At 54.5% G+C, this 18501-nt stretch overlaps 1 protein-coding gene across 9 annotated transcripts; it reads right to left on the reverse strand.

The window, feature by feature from the left end:
* Positions 1 to 36: 36 nt before the first annotated feature.
* EGFL7 (EGF like domain multiple 7) lies at positions 37 to 17589 on the reverse strand. Of its 9 annotated transcripts, none has more exons than XM_039379620.1 (10): positions 16691 to 16859; positions 12578 to 12646; positions 7572 to 7757; positions 5864 to 5986; positions 5493 to 5605; positions 4898 to 4993; positions 3469 to 3633; positions 2539 to 2603; positions 2053 to 2215; positions 37 to 348 (listed from the first exon to the last, which is right to left on the reverse strand). In XM_039379620.1, the coding sequence occupies exons 3-10, from the start codon at positions 7649 to 7651 to the stop codon at positions 326 to 328; spliced, it is 828 nt and encodes a 275-aa protein (XP_039235554.1). In that variant the 5' UTR covers positions 7652 to 7757; positions 12578 to 12646; positions 16691 to 16859; the 3' UTR covers positions 37 to 325. The 9 variants fall into 9 exon arrangements, with proteins under 9 accessions (XP_039235554.1, XP_027587485.1, XP_027587479.2 ...); XM_027731684.2 differs by lacking the exon at positions 37 to 348 and adding an exon at positions 15488 to 15783 and having other exon boundaries at positions 360 to 2215; positions 16691 to 16861; XM_027731678.2 differs by lacking the exon at positions 37 to 348 and adding an exon at positions 15488 to 15874 and having other exon boundaries at positions 360 to 2215; positions 16691 to 16861.
* Positions 17590 to 18501: the final 912 nt, after the last annotated feature.

Consider the following 18501-nt stretch of genomic DNA (forward strand, 5'->3'; position numbering starts at 1 on the left):
GCAAAGCTAAACAAACTCAGCTTCACACACAGGCAGTCTGGCACAACCAGGCACTCGTGGCACGAGGTAAGGCATTTATTTGCTGCGTCTCCAGCAGGAAAGGGGGGAGATGTGGAGGGCTCGGAATCCAGTTTGGAAGTAACTGCGTGACCTTTGATAAGGTGAGCTGGAAGAGAAAATTATGGAGATGCTGATGGGAAACCAGCCTTCTCCTGGTACCATGTGCCTTCCTGTAGATGATGTGGCTTTGTCCCCAGCCTGGGGCTGGAGAGTGAGATAAGAGCTGCGGATGCACTCGGCTTGTTCCAAGGCCTCGGGTGTTCAGCTAGAGTTCGTTCTTGCAGGAACCTGGGAAGATGGAAAAAAAAGAAACAATTCAGCAACATCCGTAGCCTGGGTTTGGTTTGTCTCTTTCCCAAGCAGATTGACCTTAAACCTCTGTGAATATCACCCACACTTGCAGCTTTCCCTTTGGCAAACAACCCTAGGCTAGCTCTGTCCCACCACACTAGGGAGTGTCACTCTCACCTCCCTGGTGTGTCACAGTCCTTGCCTGGGCCCTGCGTGCAGTGTCCCAAAGCCAGTGACAGTAACAGTGACAGTCTGTGCTGGATCAGGGCTAATTCAGACTTAGAGAGGCCAAAGTGGTTATGACTTCAAGAGCTCTCCTCTGGTGCCTTTGCTGGTGGTTTAAAGAGAAAGTAGTTTTTCTTGGTCCTTACACACACCCCCACTGAGCAGCTAATTGGGGAGTGCAGTTTTATTGTAGCATTCAGTTGTGAAATGCTTCACCAGGCACAGAACGTGGATGGCTGAGTAACTCCATGGGATGCCCTGCGAGCCCCAGGGCTTGCTGGAGTATGACAGGACAGTTTTGTGTCCTCCAGGGACTTGCAAGACCATGAAAAGGAACAAAAACAAGTTTTGCTTGCTGGAGCAGGCTTGGCAAAAATTAATTTCAGCACTTTGGAGTCATCCCTTGGAATAAATCCATGTTACCTTGTGATACTGCTCACATTCCTCAGTGCTGTCACTAATAATATGTACAGAGCACTACTAGGAAACTCAGTCTGCTGGAACACTCCATGGTTCTGATAATTACCCCTTTCTGAGATGCTTTTTAAGTGTCTATTTGCAGCTACTTTGTCTTCAAACAAGTTCTTTGAATTCTTTTCCATCTAAGCCATTACTGAAAGCAGTGAACTGGGACTGGATATGCCCTGAACCAGTTTCTCTTGAGTCTCCTGCCACGAGCTCCGGGCTGTTGCTGCACACCAGCTCCTGAGCTGGCCCAGCCATGCCTAGTTTCTGGAATTATTTAATGGGAAAATGAGCTGCAAAGAGCTCCCTATCAAAATAAAGTGTTCACATGGTTGTGCTCTGCTTGGAGTCAAACTGCCACTCTCCAGAGCACCACAGGGCCATGAGGGGATGCTGCCCCTCTCTGTGGTGCCATGGGGGGACATGCCAGGCAGGACCCCCCCACCTCCAGCCACTTCACCCATGGCAACTCTCACTGAGGTCTCTTGCTCAGTTTGCTACTTGGGAGACCCTCTCTGGTGCACTGCTTGGTCTGTAGGCTTCAAAAAGAAATGCCCAAAACTTCCCAGGCTCGTAAATCTGCCAACTTTTGCACGCTCCCTAAATTTCCCTGATTGACTTCTTGGACTGTTAATTTCCTAAGAGCTGGGAGTTCTTTTCTAAGGACCAAATTACAAGGATACAGGAAGGGACTGCAGTGCTGATTGCCAGACGTGACCCACTGCTCACAGTGGCTCCCTCTGCTCTGCCCGGCAGCCACGTTTCCTTGTGCCAACCTTACAATTTTTGGCTGCTACATGGGCAGTCAGATGGTGCAGCCACAGAAACGGCTTTGAAATGAAGCTAATGGGCTGTTTGTGTTCATCTTTTATTAATTGCAGGCTGCTGAGCTTGAGGGAGATCTAGATTAACAGTGGCATATGTGTTACTGATCTCGCTGGCCTGCATCTGCTCACTGTGGCCAGTGTGGGTGGAGGGAAATCCTTCAGCCCTGATTTTCCAGGCACTTACACGTTTCCAGCCGCTCCTCGAGGAAAGAGATCTGCTCGCTCAGGGAGTCAATTCTGTCCAGTTGCTGGAGGGAGTGGGACAGTCGGCTGATGGGGTCTGTGCCGACGTCCTCCGGCGCTGATGGCATGAGGTTGTGGAAAGGGGCCAGCACCAGCTGGAGTTTCTGCGGGGAGAAGGGGAGCCATGAGTGTGTCCCCCCCACACCAGGAGGACCTCCTGAAGGAATGCAGCACCCACCAGGTCAGGCTCGTGGGGCTTTGGTGGTGTTCAAAGGGCTGCTGGGCTGGAAAAGCCGCGGCGTGGGTGCTGCCGGCAGCGTGGAGCACAGCTGGGACTGCTGCTGGGATCGCTGCCGAGGCCAGCACTGTGTTAAAAATAGAGCTGGGGAAGAGGGAAACCCTGGCTGTGAACAGCCCGGGGTGGGAGCTGGCTCAGCACAGCCTCGAGCAGCAGCAGGGCAGGGTAGAGGGGTGTGCTGGAAGTCACCTGCTCCAGCGCTTCCACTCGGCTCCTCAGGTCATTCATTTCTTCCTTCACTTCATTGGAGGGACCTGAAAAAGTGACCAGGGGAAGGTCAGTCAGTAAAAGCCCATTGCCCAAGGTGAAGTGGAAGGTGCTGGGGAGAAAGACATCTCTGCAGGGCTCAGGCCAAGCTCTGCTGTTTTCCCCTGCCCTCTCAGTGAGCCCCCAGGGTCTGCCCTGCCGGAATCAGGCCCCAGAGCATCAGCTGGATTCAACATCTGCTGCAAGCACTGGCATCTAGTCCAGCTGCTAATGGCACAGGCTTCTCCTGCTGCTGGAGCACCTGCAACAAAGCGGGGGATTCTTCTGGTAACGGGGTGATGCTTGAAGGACAAGGTGTCTGGTGGAGCCTGGCCTTTGGCACCCATGTTGTCAGAGAGCACCCAAGTGTGCCCTGTCCCACGGTGGGCACAAGGAGTCGATCCTGCTGAGGGCCCAGGACAGGGACAAAGGCAGGCATGGCACATGCAGGCAGTGCCCTGCTCTCCCAGGTGTTTGCTGCGTGATGCCCGTGCTGGCCACAGCGCATTATTACTCACGGTACGAGTTTGAAGTGTCACAGCGCGTACCAAAAGTAATAATGGGCCGTCACCAGCGCCGCTCCTCGAGGCTCCAGACCTGCCCTGTGGGAACGATGATGGTGATGGAGAGAACAGGCACATCCCGGACACCACAAGCCACAGCCAGGCTGTGTCACTCTCACAGACGGATTTGTGCACAGGGGAAGTTGTTTGGGTGGGAGAGGGACTCCTGGGCCACCAAGAATAAAGCCGAGGGGTTCTCTGGCTGTCGTCCCCTCTCTGGCCACAGCTGCTCCAGCCAGTGATGCTGAGTGTTAACCCCAGCTCTCTGAAGGCCCAGAGCAGCTGGGGCTGCACTGGGGGGACAGGTTACCTGCTTGGCTGAAGGTGTCCATCTCGGGCACTGGCACCAGGGGCCGGCAGTCCTTGTCATCAGCAGCGAGGGCAAAGCCATCCTGGCACGTGCAGCGGTAGCTCCCGGCTGTGTTGACGCAGAGCTGGCTGCAGCCATGGCTCTGGCTGGCACATTCATCCACATCTGAAACACAGGAATGACTCAGTGAGGGCAGGAGGGATAGGGGTGAGTGGCACAAATGGCTTAGGCATGGGGGGCTGCAATGGAATTTCAGCAAGTGTCCCCGGAATGTGCTGGTGTTTGTGCTGGGCACAGCTCTGGGTGTCTCAGCACCACCAGCATCTGGGACAGCCCAGCTGGATAAACCTGTGCTAAGCCCGAGGGGGATCTGGCCTCCTCCCTTCTGCCCACTCCCCCCACAACAGAGCAGAAGCAAAAGCTGTGGTCAGAAACGTCCTGGCTCTGGCCAGGCAGGCGCAGGCAGCGCCCGGCTCTCATCCTGGATTTACGGCCAGGGTTTTGGTTCCAGCCAGCTGTGGTGAGGAGCCATCAGCCTTTCAAGTGTGTACAAAACCCAGTAACCTCTCCTCACACGGGGGAGTTATTAGAGCTGTTCCCACAAAGCAGAATGAGCTGAACCGCTTCCCACGCCCGAGCACTGTTTTAGGCAGTGGGAAAATCTTTTCCTCCTGCGCTGGAGCCGTAGCTGTCAGTGATGGGCTCAGCTCTGCCTAGCCCAGCATGGGTCAATGCCACACACTCCTCCTCTGCCTCACAGGAGGGTGGAAAGCTGGGAGAAGCTGGGAAATGCCATGGCAGGGGCTTTGCACCACTGGTGTGCTCCACCCTGCCCGATTTCCCTGTGCTGTGAGGAGCATCGGGCTGCTCCTGTGCTGGAGAGGAGCCTGGTGCCTGGAGACTGCCAGGCTTCCCTTCCACCCCTGGATATTTACAGATTTAGTCCCTGCAGTAAATGGGTGTCTTAGTTTACAGCAAGAGTTTACAAAGCCTGGGAGAGGGAGGATCACAAGCACACAACCTCGGGCCAGCCCCACAAGGTTTTTGTGCTGCAGAAAGGCTCTTGCTGGTGTGCTCACAGCTCTGCTCGCTCTGATCAGAAGCGGAGAGAAAATGTGGGTGCCAGGGCTGCACATGAGGACTGGGAGCACTGAGGAGCTCACCAAAGGGAGTTCCCCTGGGAGCCAGGCTTCCCACCCTTTCCTGGCCAGACCATCAGGCATCAATGCCATGGAGCTGTGTATGTGTGTGCACTAGGCACGTCCCGAGGTCTGGTAAGGAGCCACAGTGCTGGTCCCTGTCCCCACTAAGGGGTCGGTGCATGGTCAAAGGACAACCAAAGCCCCATGGCAGCAGCTCTGATGCTTCCCAAGGCGAGCTCTTCCAGCAGCAGCACAGAGAGCAGGGAGAGGAGTGACATGGCCAGTACCTGTCTGGCAGGCTCGCCCCGTCCAGCCGGGTGGGCAGGCACATCTGCCAGGGAAGGTGCAGCTCCCGCCGTTCTGGCACGGCACCCAGCAGAGAGCTGTGAGAGGAAACACCAGCACAGCGTCACCCGGCAGTTCTGGGGGTCCTGAGCTCCCCCCTCCCACCCTGGATGCAACACACACACTGCACACCTCAAAACACACACCAGCACCAGCCCAGGGGCAGCAGGACAGAGGGAGGAGGGTGATGGACTGAGCTTGTCAGGGGATGGACTGACTGCTGCTGTGGTTTGCATTTGTGGCCTCCTGAAAGCATTTCTCTTCCATTACTGCTGATTTATGTGGAAAGGAATTACTCGCTTTATTTATCCGCTGTTAACTATAGAGGTAATGAGCAATCCCAAAGGAAAAAGGCCCAAGAGACAGCAGAGAAAGGCTGGGAATTAATCAGATATTGAACTGCATTTGGTTGTGATGTTTAAAATTTAAATGCTTTCCTAGAGGGAGAATCCACCTGACAGGCAGAGTGTTGGTGAATGGGCTTCCTCCAGGAACACGAGGGATCTGGGGATGAGCACTGGTCCAGCAACCTCTTACCTCTGTTACAGCTGGGCGTGTGAGTGTTTGCTCTGCTCCAGCCGGGACAGCACGAGGCCACGGGCTCAGGCAGCTGCCTGTACCTCTGCCGATAGGCAACTCTGTAGATGGTCCTGCAGTGCAAGGATGGGGCTGAGCCGGGTGCCAGAGCACCTTCCCCAAGCCTCCATCCTGTTCCCTGCACTGGCACCCACCACCAGGCACTGGGAGCCTCGTCCCTTTGGATCGAGCATCCTGTTCCCTGCACTGGCACCCACCACCAGGCACTGGGAGCCTCGTCCCTTTGGATCGAGGCAGGACTGCCCCCTCCCACAGCCCCCCCAGTTGCTGCCACACTGGGAGCAGGTCCGTGGCACAGGCAGTGCCCTCACCTGTAGGTGCTGCAGACACGGTGGCCCTGGCAGGTGGTGAGGTAGGGCTGGTAGACGGGCTGGACGTGGGACTCGGTGTAGGCGCCCGCCCGGCTCTGCGGCGCCGCGGCACAGACCCTGCGGCTGAGCAGAGGGGACAGGGTCACATCTCACCCGCCAGGACGGGGCCTGACAGCCCCTCTCTGCAGAGGGTGAGTGAAACAGCAGTGCCTAATTGCCCCAGTGCCCTGGGAGGCCACTTCAAGCTGTTTTGGGGCACTGGCCCAAATCTGGAGCACTTTGGGCTGTACAGGCACTCCCCCCCCTGCCCCTGTGCCAAGGCACTGATGCCTCCTCGAACATTCACCCAGCACGGTCCCTCTGTCCCAGGGGAGCAGTCAGGACTCAGATTTAGGGATTATTTACTCATTCCATTCATCATCTCCCTTCCCCCAAAATTACTCATTTTCTGGGTGGATTTTTCCTTTCTGAGACTTTTGCATTCCTGAAACAGATGCCTCTGTGGTCACTAAGAAATTAATGACTTCACAGGCAGGGTCAGGCTCACCGCAAAAAAAAATAGAGGCTAGATGAAAGGGGCCCTCCAGCCTTCCTAAGATATCCTAAGATAACTGTTATCCAGCCAAAAACTTTCCCAAGGTTAACAGCCAAAGTGGTCTTGGTTAAATACCCTCTTTTTCAACATTTTTCAGCCCAAGCAGGTCAGTCCCACTGAGGAACTCATCCCCTCATCTCAGCCTCCCAGCTCAATTAGAAACTAAAATAAAAAGCCTGGGAATTAGCATGGACATCAGATGGCTTCCATTAACTCCAGAGAACTCCTCTCAGCCTCGTGATTAATGTTATAGAAAATGCAATTTTTAAATGGCAATTGTTTGCTTTGCAAAATTTAGAATAAAGCTCTGGTTGCAGCCTGTGCGTGAGAGTGAGGAATTCAGCTGTGGTTTCAGAATGTGAAAGGTTTGATGCTGGAGGAGCATTTCAGTGTAAAAACAAACTTTGTAGAAAATGTGAGCTGTATCTAGAGGTGGATGTTGAGCTCCAGCTCCTCTTGGTTGGGGAAGAATCTGGGGCACTGAGCTCTGGGCTTCCTCTGATGCAGTGGGAGCTGAGCTGTGCCTGCCCAGCCTATACTGGGATCCCGAGTGCCAGGTCAGACCCTTTTCCTGGAAAGGGAAGGGAAATTGCTGGATTTGCAGGATCATGGACCACAGCACCATCCTGGGCGCAGCAGGCACCAGCCCACCAGGGCATTCCACACCCGTGTCCCCTAGATGTTGTGTCCATCAGAGCTGGGAGCTGCATCCTCCTCTGATGGGAGCTGCATCCTCCTTTGACAACTTTTTTACAAGGCTCAGCTGCTGTGATTGATAGCAAGATTTCACAAATATTTTTGTGAAGGATGTGCTTGAAAGAGACAATAATAATAATTCCTGATCACCTTTTGACTCTCACGAACAAAAAGCCCAGAGTGTCTTTGTGTCCCTGCCTGGAGCTAAACGGGCATTTTCTCTGAGAGGTTTTTTAGCTTCAGTGACAAAGCAAACAACCAGCAAAGGGCTGCCAGAGCCTTCTTCCACCTCCTGACCAGCCCGGGGAGCTGCCCATGTCCATGCTGCCAAACAGGGCTCTTCACCTGGGGAGGATGTGCCTCACCATGACATGCACATGGGCACACCTGGGAGGTGCAGACAGAATGGGGCCTTACCCTGCCCGGGCAAAGCCATCGGTGCTGGTGGTGCTGAGGATGAGGAGGAGTCCCGAGAGGAGGCAGCTGAGGTGGCACATGTCCTGTCCCTCCCACAGCACCCCGGGCTGTGCAGCACGACCAGCTCTCGCTCTTCAGTGGGATGTGCTGCCTCCTACCACATGTCCTGTCCTTCAGCGTGGAACCCTGCAAACAGGAGAAGAGCAGTGTGAACATGCATGTCCTTCCCCAGCTGGTGACATCTGACATACCCCTGGAAAGGGGGACACACCCCTGGAAAGGAGGGAGCTCCTCCAGGCACAAACCCACTTTTCCCCACTCATCTCAATATTGTGGTGGTGATTTACCCCAGGGGATGCCTGGAGAGGCTCTCACAGCACCAGGGTCCACTCAGTGTTGAGAGACAGGGAAGGGACCTGTGTCGCCCGAAACACTCTGCTAATTCTAGGCAGTGAGGGCAAAACAATGGCCCCTAATTTCTTAATCCACACAGCATTGTAAAGCTATGTTTTCCCACCACATAACACACTGAAATCTGATCTTCTTCTCTTTAAAATACAAGTTCGTGCCAGAGAAAAGTGCTGCAAGGGCCATATGTACCGTCTGCAGAGTCAGATCTGAGCCACAAATAAAGAGCTTTTGATTTTCTAGCTGAGGACAAACATGAAACAAGGCAGAAGAAGGTCAGTAACAATATCTAATTTAAACAGTATTGCATTTAAACAAACCAGTTGGCCTCCGGATGGCAGCAGCTGAAGGAGGAAGAAATAAAGAAACCCACCTTAAACATACACCAATTAAAGAAAGAATCTGTTGTTCTGATTAAACCTTGAGAAAAGGGAGGCAACACAAGAAACCTCCTTCTGAGACTGGAAATATGGTGACTGCAAACCAACTTGCTAAAATCCCCAAGTGCTCTGGGGTGGGATTGGACTGGAAAGTTGCAGGTGGATCCCCAATCTCCATTAGGATTAATTCCTAACTCTGAGACGACTTGTTAGGGATAGCCACCATATATCTGTAGAGCCTGCAGGTCTCAAATCCCTCCTCTGAGGCACTCAGGATCATCCTTTCCTTTGTGCAGGCAGAGAAACTTAAACATGGAAAGATGGAGACTCACAACTGCAGAGAAACCAGTCTGGTGCCTTCCTGTTCCTTAATATCAAACATCAACTATCAAATGTCAAATATCACAGCATATTTCCATGCAAGCCCGGTTCTGAGGATGTAAGGAGGATTTTGGTGCTATAGAGCCTATAGTCCTCCATTCTCCTCCAAACATAGCACAAAACTTCATCTCCTAATGACTGATTTATGGCATCTCCACCACCAGGAAAGCAAACCTTGCTTGACCTGCAGGAAGGTTTTTTAAAAGTAGTGAAGAAGCCTTCTTTTTCCCCAGTTCTCCTGGAGACATCCCAAGGACAGTGGTGTACAGACACACTAACTCCCCCCTGCTCCGCCAGCCAGCTTTTCCCAGGGCTATACTGGGACACATATTTTCCCTACAATCCCAGATCCCCAGGCCAGCAGTGCTTCTTCTGAAGTCTCTAAGTCAAACTCTGCCAACCATCTCCGTCCTCCCACAGGATTCCCGTGGCTGCCATTGGAGCTTTCCCTGTGGGGACAGCAAGAAACGCAGGGCACGAGCCTAAAATACAGACGGTTTGTTTTTTCACTTTGAAATGGAGCAGCACTGCCCTACCTCGAGTGTTCAGAGGATCCCTCTGGGTCATAAAACTATGGTCGCTTCATACAAGAAAAAGTTGCAAAAGTGCAAAACATGATAGTCTATACTTGTCTTTTCTATAATTTTATGAAAATCAGCCTCTTTATAGCCACTGAAGATCTTCCAACCTGTTGCCACCACCTATTCTAATATTGCTCTTTTAACACATATAACCCAAGAAACATCTTTTTATGATGTTAAAAAAAATAGTTTTTGGTCACTGCCTTTGTAGTCCCTCAAATGAAGAGGTCTGGCAAGTGAAACTATGCGGGTGCCTCTAAGTTTCTGCTGCTTCAGGAGTCAGCAAAGGCTCCTTGGCTGGCCACGTGCTCCTGTGAGTCTGGGGATCCTTCTCCTGCCAGCCAGAAATATTCCTATAGCTCTCCTAAGTCTGCCCTTGCCTCACCTGCCACAGCCACCAATGGCAAACACAACCCACCGCACAGGTGAGCAGCACTTTGTGCAGCTCTGCCCATGGAACCAAGACTAAAGATCCAGCTGATGGCAGCAGGAGGAATCGAGCTCTGCCTGCAAAGGGATACGAGACAATCCAGCCCCTCGGGAGGATGCAATAAACCTCACAGGCTGCACTTTTCCCAACAGCTTGGCCTGGTTCTGCAGGTGAAACCGTGGCTCCAAGCCGTGCTCTGGCCCTGGCCTGTGCCCTTAGAGCCAAACCCTCCTGGAGAGGGTCTGCACCAGCCGCAGGGGGATGGATTGTTCCTTACAGACACCTCCAGCTGTTCCCTGCGCAGGCTGGGATGCGGCACCGCGGGGCACGGCACGCGGTGCGGGCGGGATGGAGCGGGACGCGGGGATGCGGGTACTATGGAGCGGGGAGAAGGGAGGGGGAACGGCGGAGGGGGCTCCGGGGGTACGGCACGGTGCGGCGGCACACAGGGACACGGGACCGCGGGGGCTGCAGGGACACCGTTATCACGCAGCGGCTGCGGGGATCCGGGAATCACGGAGCGGGCTGCGGGGACCCCCGGAGGCCGCTGGGGGCTGCGGGGACGCGGGTGTCCGAGGATCTGCGCGGACCCGGTGTCCCGGGGGGCTGAAGGAACTGCAGGGACGCGAGTATCCCGGGTGTCACAGCGTGTAAAGGGACGCGAGTGTCCCGGGGGGCTGCAAGAACTGTAGGGACACGGGTACCCCGGGGGGCTGCCAGGACGCGGCGCAGGGATGCTCATCGCGGCCGCAGCAGCCCCATCCCCGCTCCCCGGCACTGCCCGCAGCCCCGCAGCCCCTCCGCCGGCCCAGGGGCCCCCCCGGCCGCCCTCCCAGCGCTGCGGTACCGAGCTCCGCTCCGCCGGCACCCCCCGCCCCTCCCCGCCGGGGGATGCGGCCGCGGCCCCTCCGGCCGTGCCGAGCGCCGGGCGGTGCCCGCCGGGACTCACCGGTGGCGGTGCCGGAGCCGCGGAGTCGCCGCCGCGCCGCGGCCCCCCGCGCATTTCCTCCCCCGGCCCGAGCCGGTCCCTCCGCCCCGGCCCAATGAGCTCCCGGCGGGGAGGAAAGTGGAGCCTCCCGGCCGGGGGGAAGCGCCGGGGCCCGGGGAGCCTCCGCCTGCCCCCGCCCCGCCGGCCGCCACCTGCCCCCGGCGCCCCGGGAACATCTGGGGACACGGCAAGACCGCCGGAGAAATCAGTTCTTGCGGGGGGGGGGAGTCATGCGGGGACAGGGCAGGACCCCCCCAGGAGCCCAGCCTGGGGTGGTGGGACACGCTGGTGGTGCGCCCCGTGAGTTTTCGCTGCCTCTGATAGAGGCGGGATTGCAAGAAACCCCTGCCCTGGATTGATCTGGAGCCTTACCTGGTGACTCCACGTCAGGCTGAGCCCCTCAGCCCCGGCGTGCCCCACACTGCGAGGACACGAGGTCCCTGAACCCCCTATGGCCCAGCTCGCCTGGGTGGGCAGGGGATTATAGCAAGAGGGGGAGATCCCAGCGCAGCCCCCGGCCCCTCGCCCAGGGGTGTTCAGACTCCCCGGGGAAATGGTCCATCGCCAGTGCAGTGCCCAGGGCAAATTTATTTCCCTTTGCTAAAAAATATTGTGGCTGGTTCCGCACTCCCCACGAGCACGTATAATTTTAAGAGGAGACGTGTTTCCCTAGGTTAGAGACCTGGTCCACAGCCTCCCGCCGTGCCCCGTTAATCCCCCTGAGCTCATTACAACAGCGAAGTCCTGCAGAAGCCGGCAATAAATTGCCAGGACAGGGAGGCTGGTTTTCAGCGAGCCCTAAAGGATGATTACAGGATTCCTTGGAGGGCCCCCCAGCTGTGGAGCCATGTGAGGATCGACCCCGAGAGACTCCCAAGGGTGACACACTGGGCTCAGCTCCGGCTGGGCAACACCTGCCCCGGCACAGCTCAGGCAGCCCATCCCAGCTGCCTACAGGCTGCTCCTCTTAAAATGCCCAGTTATTTATCAAAGCAGTTCGGTTTGTGCCAAATTGCCACTTGTTTTGTCTACATTTTTGTCTGGAAAATTAGAGCACAGAGGCTTATTGTTTTTCAAATGACTTAGGCGCCTGCCCATGCACAGAGCCATTCTTGAAGATAGCGGGGATCTGATGTGCGAATGAATGGCAGGATACAGCCCCCTGGGAATATTTGTTCCCATTAAGTTTTGTAATTTTTTCGAAAGCATGTAAGCATTTAAAGGAAATATTTACCAGCTAAACAACAATGGCGCCAAAAGAGCAACTGAGATCACTGGCCCATCCCCTCTATTTCCTCAGGGATACGCTGAGGCCGCTGATGGAACTGGAGCTGTCTCGGGTCGTGCTGCACCCCCCCGGGAAGCTGATGGGTGCTGGTGTTCTGGAGTGGGGCTCCCCGTGTGAAAGGAGTTTTGGTGGGATTCTCCCTGAGGAAGGGAACAGAGGGGAATCCGCTCTGGGATGTGCTGGGATCCCTCCCAGCAGCAAAGGAAAGGCTTGCTGGTGCTGGTGGAAGCACAGCTCCACGTTACACAGCATCTCATACAGCACAGGCGGGGTTGCTCACCCTGTGGATCCATCCTACCTCCCGGGAATGATTTCAGCTCATTTAATCTCCTAAACACGAAGCAGAGGCAACTTTTCCCAAGAGCCTTGAAGGGACGGTAATTATCTTGTTATGCCGAGAGTGTTACTGTTTTTTCTGGTGTACGGGGGAGATGAACAGAGCTTGAATTATTGCCTAATAATTGCAAAATGCATTTGGAAGCCAAGGGAAAGCTTCTCCATCCGGCCATGCTGAAAGCACGGGATCTCATTTTGCAGCCAAGGCACTCACCTTGTCCACGGTGCTCCATCATGTGTCCTGGGCAGGGATCCTTTCCTTAAGGAGCATCTTGGTTTCTTACTGTCAGGACAGAAAAAGCCCACTGTTACACTCCCCTTGTCAGGAAGGCAGAGACCAGTGACCCAGCCCTTGCCCATGATGGACCTGGTGTGGGATGCCCTGGACACTCCCAAAGGTGTGGAGCTGTGGAGGATGAAACATTTGTGGAGTGGGGTGGAGGATGGAAGCAGGATCGTGACTCCCTGTGGCACTGGCACTGAGCTCACACCACTGGTGTGCCAGAGGCACGGACACTGTGACACTGTGGTAGGCACAGGGAGGCCCTAACTGCTTGGGAAACCTTTGCCTGAGGCCCTGGGATACCAAGCGTAAATTTGATGGTGAGGAAGAGGATGTACTCATCCTTCAGCTCTTTGCAGGACACCCCCCAGCACAGGACCGAGCACACCACCTTCCAGGGTCCCCTGTGGAGCCTTCTCAGCCATTAGGCAATTATTCCCTAAGTGCACTGAGCATTTTAAAATTCTGCCAGTATTTTAATTGCAAAATGTTTGCTTCGCAATTCCATTTATTGGGTCAAATCTTTACTCAAGCAAGTGCCCGTGTCAGCTGCTAAAGAACTGCTTATAGCCCATTAAAAGAGCATTTAATCCTCTGCTCTTGGGGAGGGTTAGGTGTCTTATGTGCTAATATTCATTATGCTGGGAGGAAATCCCCCAGGACACTGCCTGGCAAAGTTCCCTTGGAAGCAGGAGTTATGCCAGTTCAGAGTGGGGGAAGATCAGATCTGTTGGCACTGTTAAGGTCAGTGTAATGAGCTTCTGACAAAGGCAGCAAGGGATTTTGGCTCCTGCCTGCAAGGCTGTCTGAATTTGAAGTCCTCCCTTGACCAATGTTTTACATTTTTCCCCCACAGCTTTCTCCCTCACACACTAGAAGTGTACTCCCATGACATCTAATATTAATGCCTGTCTCCAGGCCAAGAAAGAAATGTTTCTGCCCAACCTCCCTCTTAGATTTAACAATGTCAAAACCTCCTTGTCTCCCACTGGTTTTACCACCAGCGTGAGCTGTGAAGGACACCGAGTGCTGGCCTGGAGCAGGTCTCAGGCTGAGCACTGGGCTGGCTGCAAAAGTCAGATTTTCACCCACCCCCCTGTTTCCTAGAGCCTGTCCCACAGACCTGCCAAGCCCAATGCACCTGCCTGGCCATCCAACATCCCCCTGAGAGCATCTGTGGTGGATCAAGGCACGGAGCTGTGGGCTGGAAGTGGTCCCCTGTGTGATAGGAGAGCTTGGAGGGTGTGAGGTATCTGGGGATGGGGGGACTTAACTTTGCTCTGGCTCTGTAGGCACAAAAAAGGAATGATAACAGAGGAGAATTAATAGGAGGTCAGCACTAAAGTCCCACATCAGAGAGGAGCACTTCCATCCCATCACAGAAAACGGGACGTGCCCAGGCACACGAGTGCTGCCCCAAACTGGGGCCAGAGGTGCTGAAATGGCAGATGGATGGGGGGACAGGCAGGAGAGTGACACACATACAGATGCAAAACCTTTCAGCTGCTACAAGCCCTGGCTGACCCCGTACCTGCTGTGGACAATGGGCTCTCGCTGGCCTCTGCGGGGGTCTGGCACAGAACTGGAAGCACTTGCTAAAGCAATAGGAATTTTTGGTGCTTCTCAAAAAAAGGGGGGAATGGCTTTTCCTGTTCTAGGACAAATTCTTCTGCTCAGGTTTTTCATAAGGCTGTTTGTAAACTTTACACTTGAGTTGAGGCTTTGGAGCAGCCCCTGCTCTGCAGAGCTCTGTGAGGAAAACGACCTCCCACTATTCTATTATGTCCTATATTGTTCTCAGCTGCGTCAGCTGCAGACCAGTTATCTCAGTGGAAATCTAGATGAGTCCACTGATGGCAGTGGGATAAAAACAGGTCAAACCAAGAAAGGTACTTGGCCTGTAGCTCTCAGTCTGTTGTCACCAGTTGCCCAGGGCTCTGTGTATTATAACCGAGACTGGAGCCCCACAAAGTGGTATTTTTTTTGCCTGAGTTAAGGACTTAACAAGCATTAAGTGTCTCAGGACAGGTGTGTTATAACTTAAGGTGACCATGGGGACAACCAGCAGCCGAGCTGCAGCTGTGCAAAAACAAATGCAAGAACAGGGCAACATCCCATAGCTAGGTTTATTTTCCTTTGCATGCACACTTGAGCTCTTATTTACATTTAGAGAAGGCAGCAGTGGCTGCAGTGTAAAAACTGGGAAATGATTCATCCCACCCAGGAATAAACTGAATTTTGCAGCTTTCTGTGAAATTTCCCTGGCAAAACACGGCATTAGTCAGCAGGGAATGGTCCCCCACCCCACTTCCCCAGTGAATCATTCCAGAGGGGAGCATGGGAAGTGCAGTGGGATAGCTGGGAGATGCAGGACAGCTTGGTCCCTGAACCGTGACCATCCTAGGGAGCAGCTCAGCAAAGAGCATTTCCCACAAGAAATGCTCTGATTTTTGCTCTGATTATCCTTCTCTTCCAGGAGAAAATCTCCAGCTCCAGGAACCTGTACTAAGCAGAGCTCCTCTCTGCCCTCACCTCACAGGCTATGAGCAGGATGGGGATCCAAGAGCTCCCTTCGGGAGAGAGGACAGAGCAAAAGAAAATATTTCTGATCACCCCCTTCTCTTTGCAGAGACGCTTTTCTTTCCCTGTCTGGTCTGAGACCTCTCCCCTGGTGTTTTGCCATGCCCCCCTGCTGCTGGTGGGGCTGTGAGGCAGGTTGGTTTACCCTAATTTGTTGCAGTTTGTAAATCTGCCTCCCCCGGGCCAGCCCCATCTGCAGCAGCAGAGCCTGGGAAATACCTCAAATGAGCCTCCAGACCAGATTCATTTTCTCTTTCTTACCTCCAGGGAAACTTGTGAGAGATGGTAGTGGAACAGCAGAGAGGGGGGAGTAACTCCATCGGCAGATCACAGGGAAGAATACTGAGACTCTGCCAGGACAGACTCCATGTTTTCCACTCCTGCCCAGAGGTGGATTATTTTTGAGGATGCTCAGGATCCAGCCACCACATTTGGACTTCTGCCTCGCACAGCTTCCCAATCCAGTCTTAAATTGATTTCATCACTGACAAAGCCTTGTTGTTTCTTCTTATTTTTTTATTCTCTGCTCAGCGAATTGATTCCACGAATGTTAGACCCTTGGAAAAAGTATGCTGGGTTATTTCTATTGAGAGTATTCACTGGTGTGGTATCTCAGCTGCTCTTTTATCCCAAAATACAGGCAGGTAGCTGAAAACAGACAGCATGAAAATCAGCCGGCTCCATGGCTGTAAATTTGGAAGGCTTTGCTGAGCTCCAGGCATGCACACCCGGCACACTCCAGGCTCGGCTGTTAGGCAGGACAAAGCCTTGGTGTGACAGGCAGGAGAATCCCTGCCCACATCCCTGTCCTGCCCCTCATCCTGCCTGGATCTGGGGCTGAATTTGGCAGCACAGAGAGGAGACCGGCAGGCAGGGAACACGGGCAGAAGGATGGACAGTGCGGTGGTGTATCAGTGGTCAGAGAGCAGGCAAAGGAAAAAGGGAAAGAGTAACGGAAAGTGAAGAGATTTGCTAAGAATTTGCAGCCATCTCACAGGAATTTGTGCAAGTGTTTGCAGCCTCTACACGCACAGGAGGTAAAATTTACCCGTGGAGTTCTCTGCTCCTGGAAAACATCCCGAGTGCCAGTGGGGTGAATTAAAAATAAAAGTGCTGGAGGCTGAGCTCCACTCTGAGCAAAGCAGACAGCCGCACCAGGAGCTCAGGTGGAGGATGCTCTCCACACCTTTCTGCTTTAAAGGACGCTTTACACACCCTTGTGCTTTGAAGGATGCTTTACACACCCATGTGCTCCAAAAGATCCTTTACGCCCTTGTTTGCTCCACGCTCCTACCATCATCTCTGCCTCAGCAGGGGCAAAACCACCCAGAGCCCGCAGGGTCTCACCTGGCAAGGACACTCCCGCTGCCCCAGCGCCAGCCCCACATCCCATCCCATCCCATCCCATCCCATCCCATCCCATCCCATCCCATCCACCCCATTCCCATTATGGCTCTACAGTACCTGTGGCACCCCACTGTCCCCCGCTGCGCTGGGAGCAGCCCCAGTGCTGTGCTCCCAGATGGCTCCCGGTGGCCATCCCTGCCCGGCCACCCCGGGTCCAGCGGGCCCAGGCACCTGCCTGGTGGCCCCAGCATGGCCAGCTGCCGGCCACGCACAGGCAGGAGGTGGCTGCTGAGGTGGAAGGGCGGCTTTTTATGCTTTTCTTCCTGTATAAATCAGGCCGGGGATGGACAATCCCAGACAGGACTTCCTGTGTGTGTTGTGAGCTGATAACAGGCGCCGCGAGGAGAACAAACACGGCCGCCCCGCACCCTGAGAGGGAGAGGGGCTGAGGGGCGGCACCCCCACACCGTGACCACCAGGGATGGACACGGGGGGCTGAAACAGAAAGGAGGGAGACACGAGTCCCCGGGGACACAGGGAGCGACAGGGCGGCTGCCCGGGCTCCCTCCTGTGCCTCACACCAGGCGTAAGATGGGTTCCTGCCCCCCGCCCTCCCGCCTCGCTGGGGCACATTTCGGCAGCACCCACCACAGACACCACTCATTCCCCCTCAGAGGGGGTGGATCGGCGGCAAGTGGGGATCCCCATCCTCCCTCACAGCTCGTGCCAAGCATGGCGGGGTTGGCGGCCATCTTGTCATGAGGGGCCATGTTGGTGTTACGCACCAGCGGAGCGTGTTCTGGGGTATTTGTGACCCCCTGAAATTTGGGTTACAGCACTGTGGTCAGTCAGTTTGCTGGATGGCTTGTCACCCCCGTCACACTGTGCCTGTGCTGGAAAGGAGTGAGGTACACGCAGTTTGGGTGACAAAACCTACAGGACGTCACCCAGCAAAGATGGCGCCTTCAGGGCCGGGCGGCAGAGAAGCATGAAAACAACTGCCCTGGTGCCCTGATTTTCAAGCCCATTCTGGGGCAAAACTGATTATAATTCCAAATTTAATACACGTGTATGTGTGACCTTGGTTCTGGGCGACCAAAGGAGGAACAACACAGTTTTTAATTGGATTTTGAACCTTTGATCCGGACCATGCTAAGAAAGGAGACATTTTAGAAGGATGAAGGCTGTGGTGGTGGCAATTATATGTCAACCCTCAAGACCCCCACGGCAGCCCGTGGGTTCTGCCCCTATCCTGGCAGAGCACATGGTGTGGGTTTAGGGACACGTGCCATGTGGGGCTCCCCTGGAGCAGGGCTGTGTCCCTGGCTCGTGCCGCACGTGCCGGGGTCCTTCCAGTTGTGCGCAGGCTCACGGTGAGCACAGGATTACTCCCACCCTGATTCAGCAAAACAGTACTCTGGGCAAGTCCCCTGGGAGTTGCAAAATATTCCTGTGTTTATTTACATAAATGCATGGCTAAAGAAAGCCCCCTCTTGTTTTCCTTGGCAGACAGGGTTTTAAAGGCTGCTTTCTGCTGCCCATCATCCTCTCCAGCAATAGGTGATTGTATACATCGTGTGCTGCTGGCAGCAAGCATTCCCAGCTGGTGGATTCTGTGGGAGCACACCTGTCCAGGGGAGTCTCCTCGAGGCAAAAGAGTGTGTGTGTTTTGTGTGTGTGTGGGGGGGTGCTCGGTTGTGCATGAAATGCTGTTGTGCACACATTAACCTATAGGGAGGGTCTATCTCCCTGTGGTTTTCTAGTTGGTGATGAGTTTTAAGCATCATCTCCCCGTGGAAAGGCACAGGGTTCACATGGATGGCACGTGTCACCTGTGAGATGAGGCAGCGCTGGATGCTCCGTTCAGATCAGAAATGCTGAGCACTGGGAGCTCAGGTCCAGAGCTGAGAGCTTTCTCCACCATCAGC

This window comes from Pipra filicauda, unplaced genomic scaffold, assembly GCF_003945595.2.
Source record: "Pipra filicauda isolate LSUMZ 115617 unplaced genomic scaffold, ASM394559v2 scaffold170_size1570365_pilon, whole genome shotgun sequence".
In the NCBI taxonomy this organism is placed as follows: Eukaryota; Metazoa; Chordata; class Aves; order Passeriformes; family Pipridae; genus Pipra; species Pipra filicauda.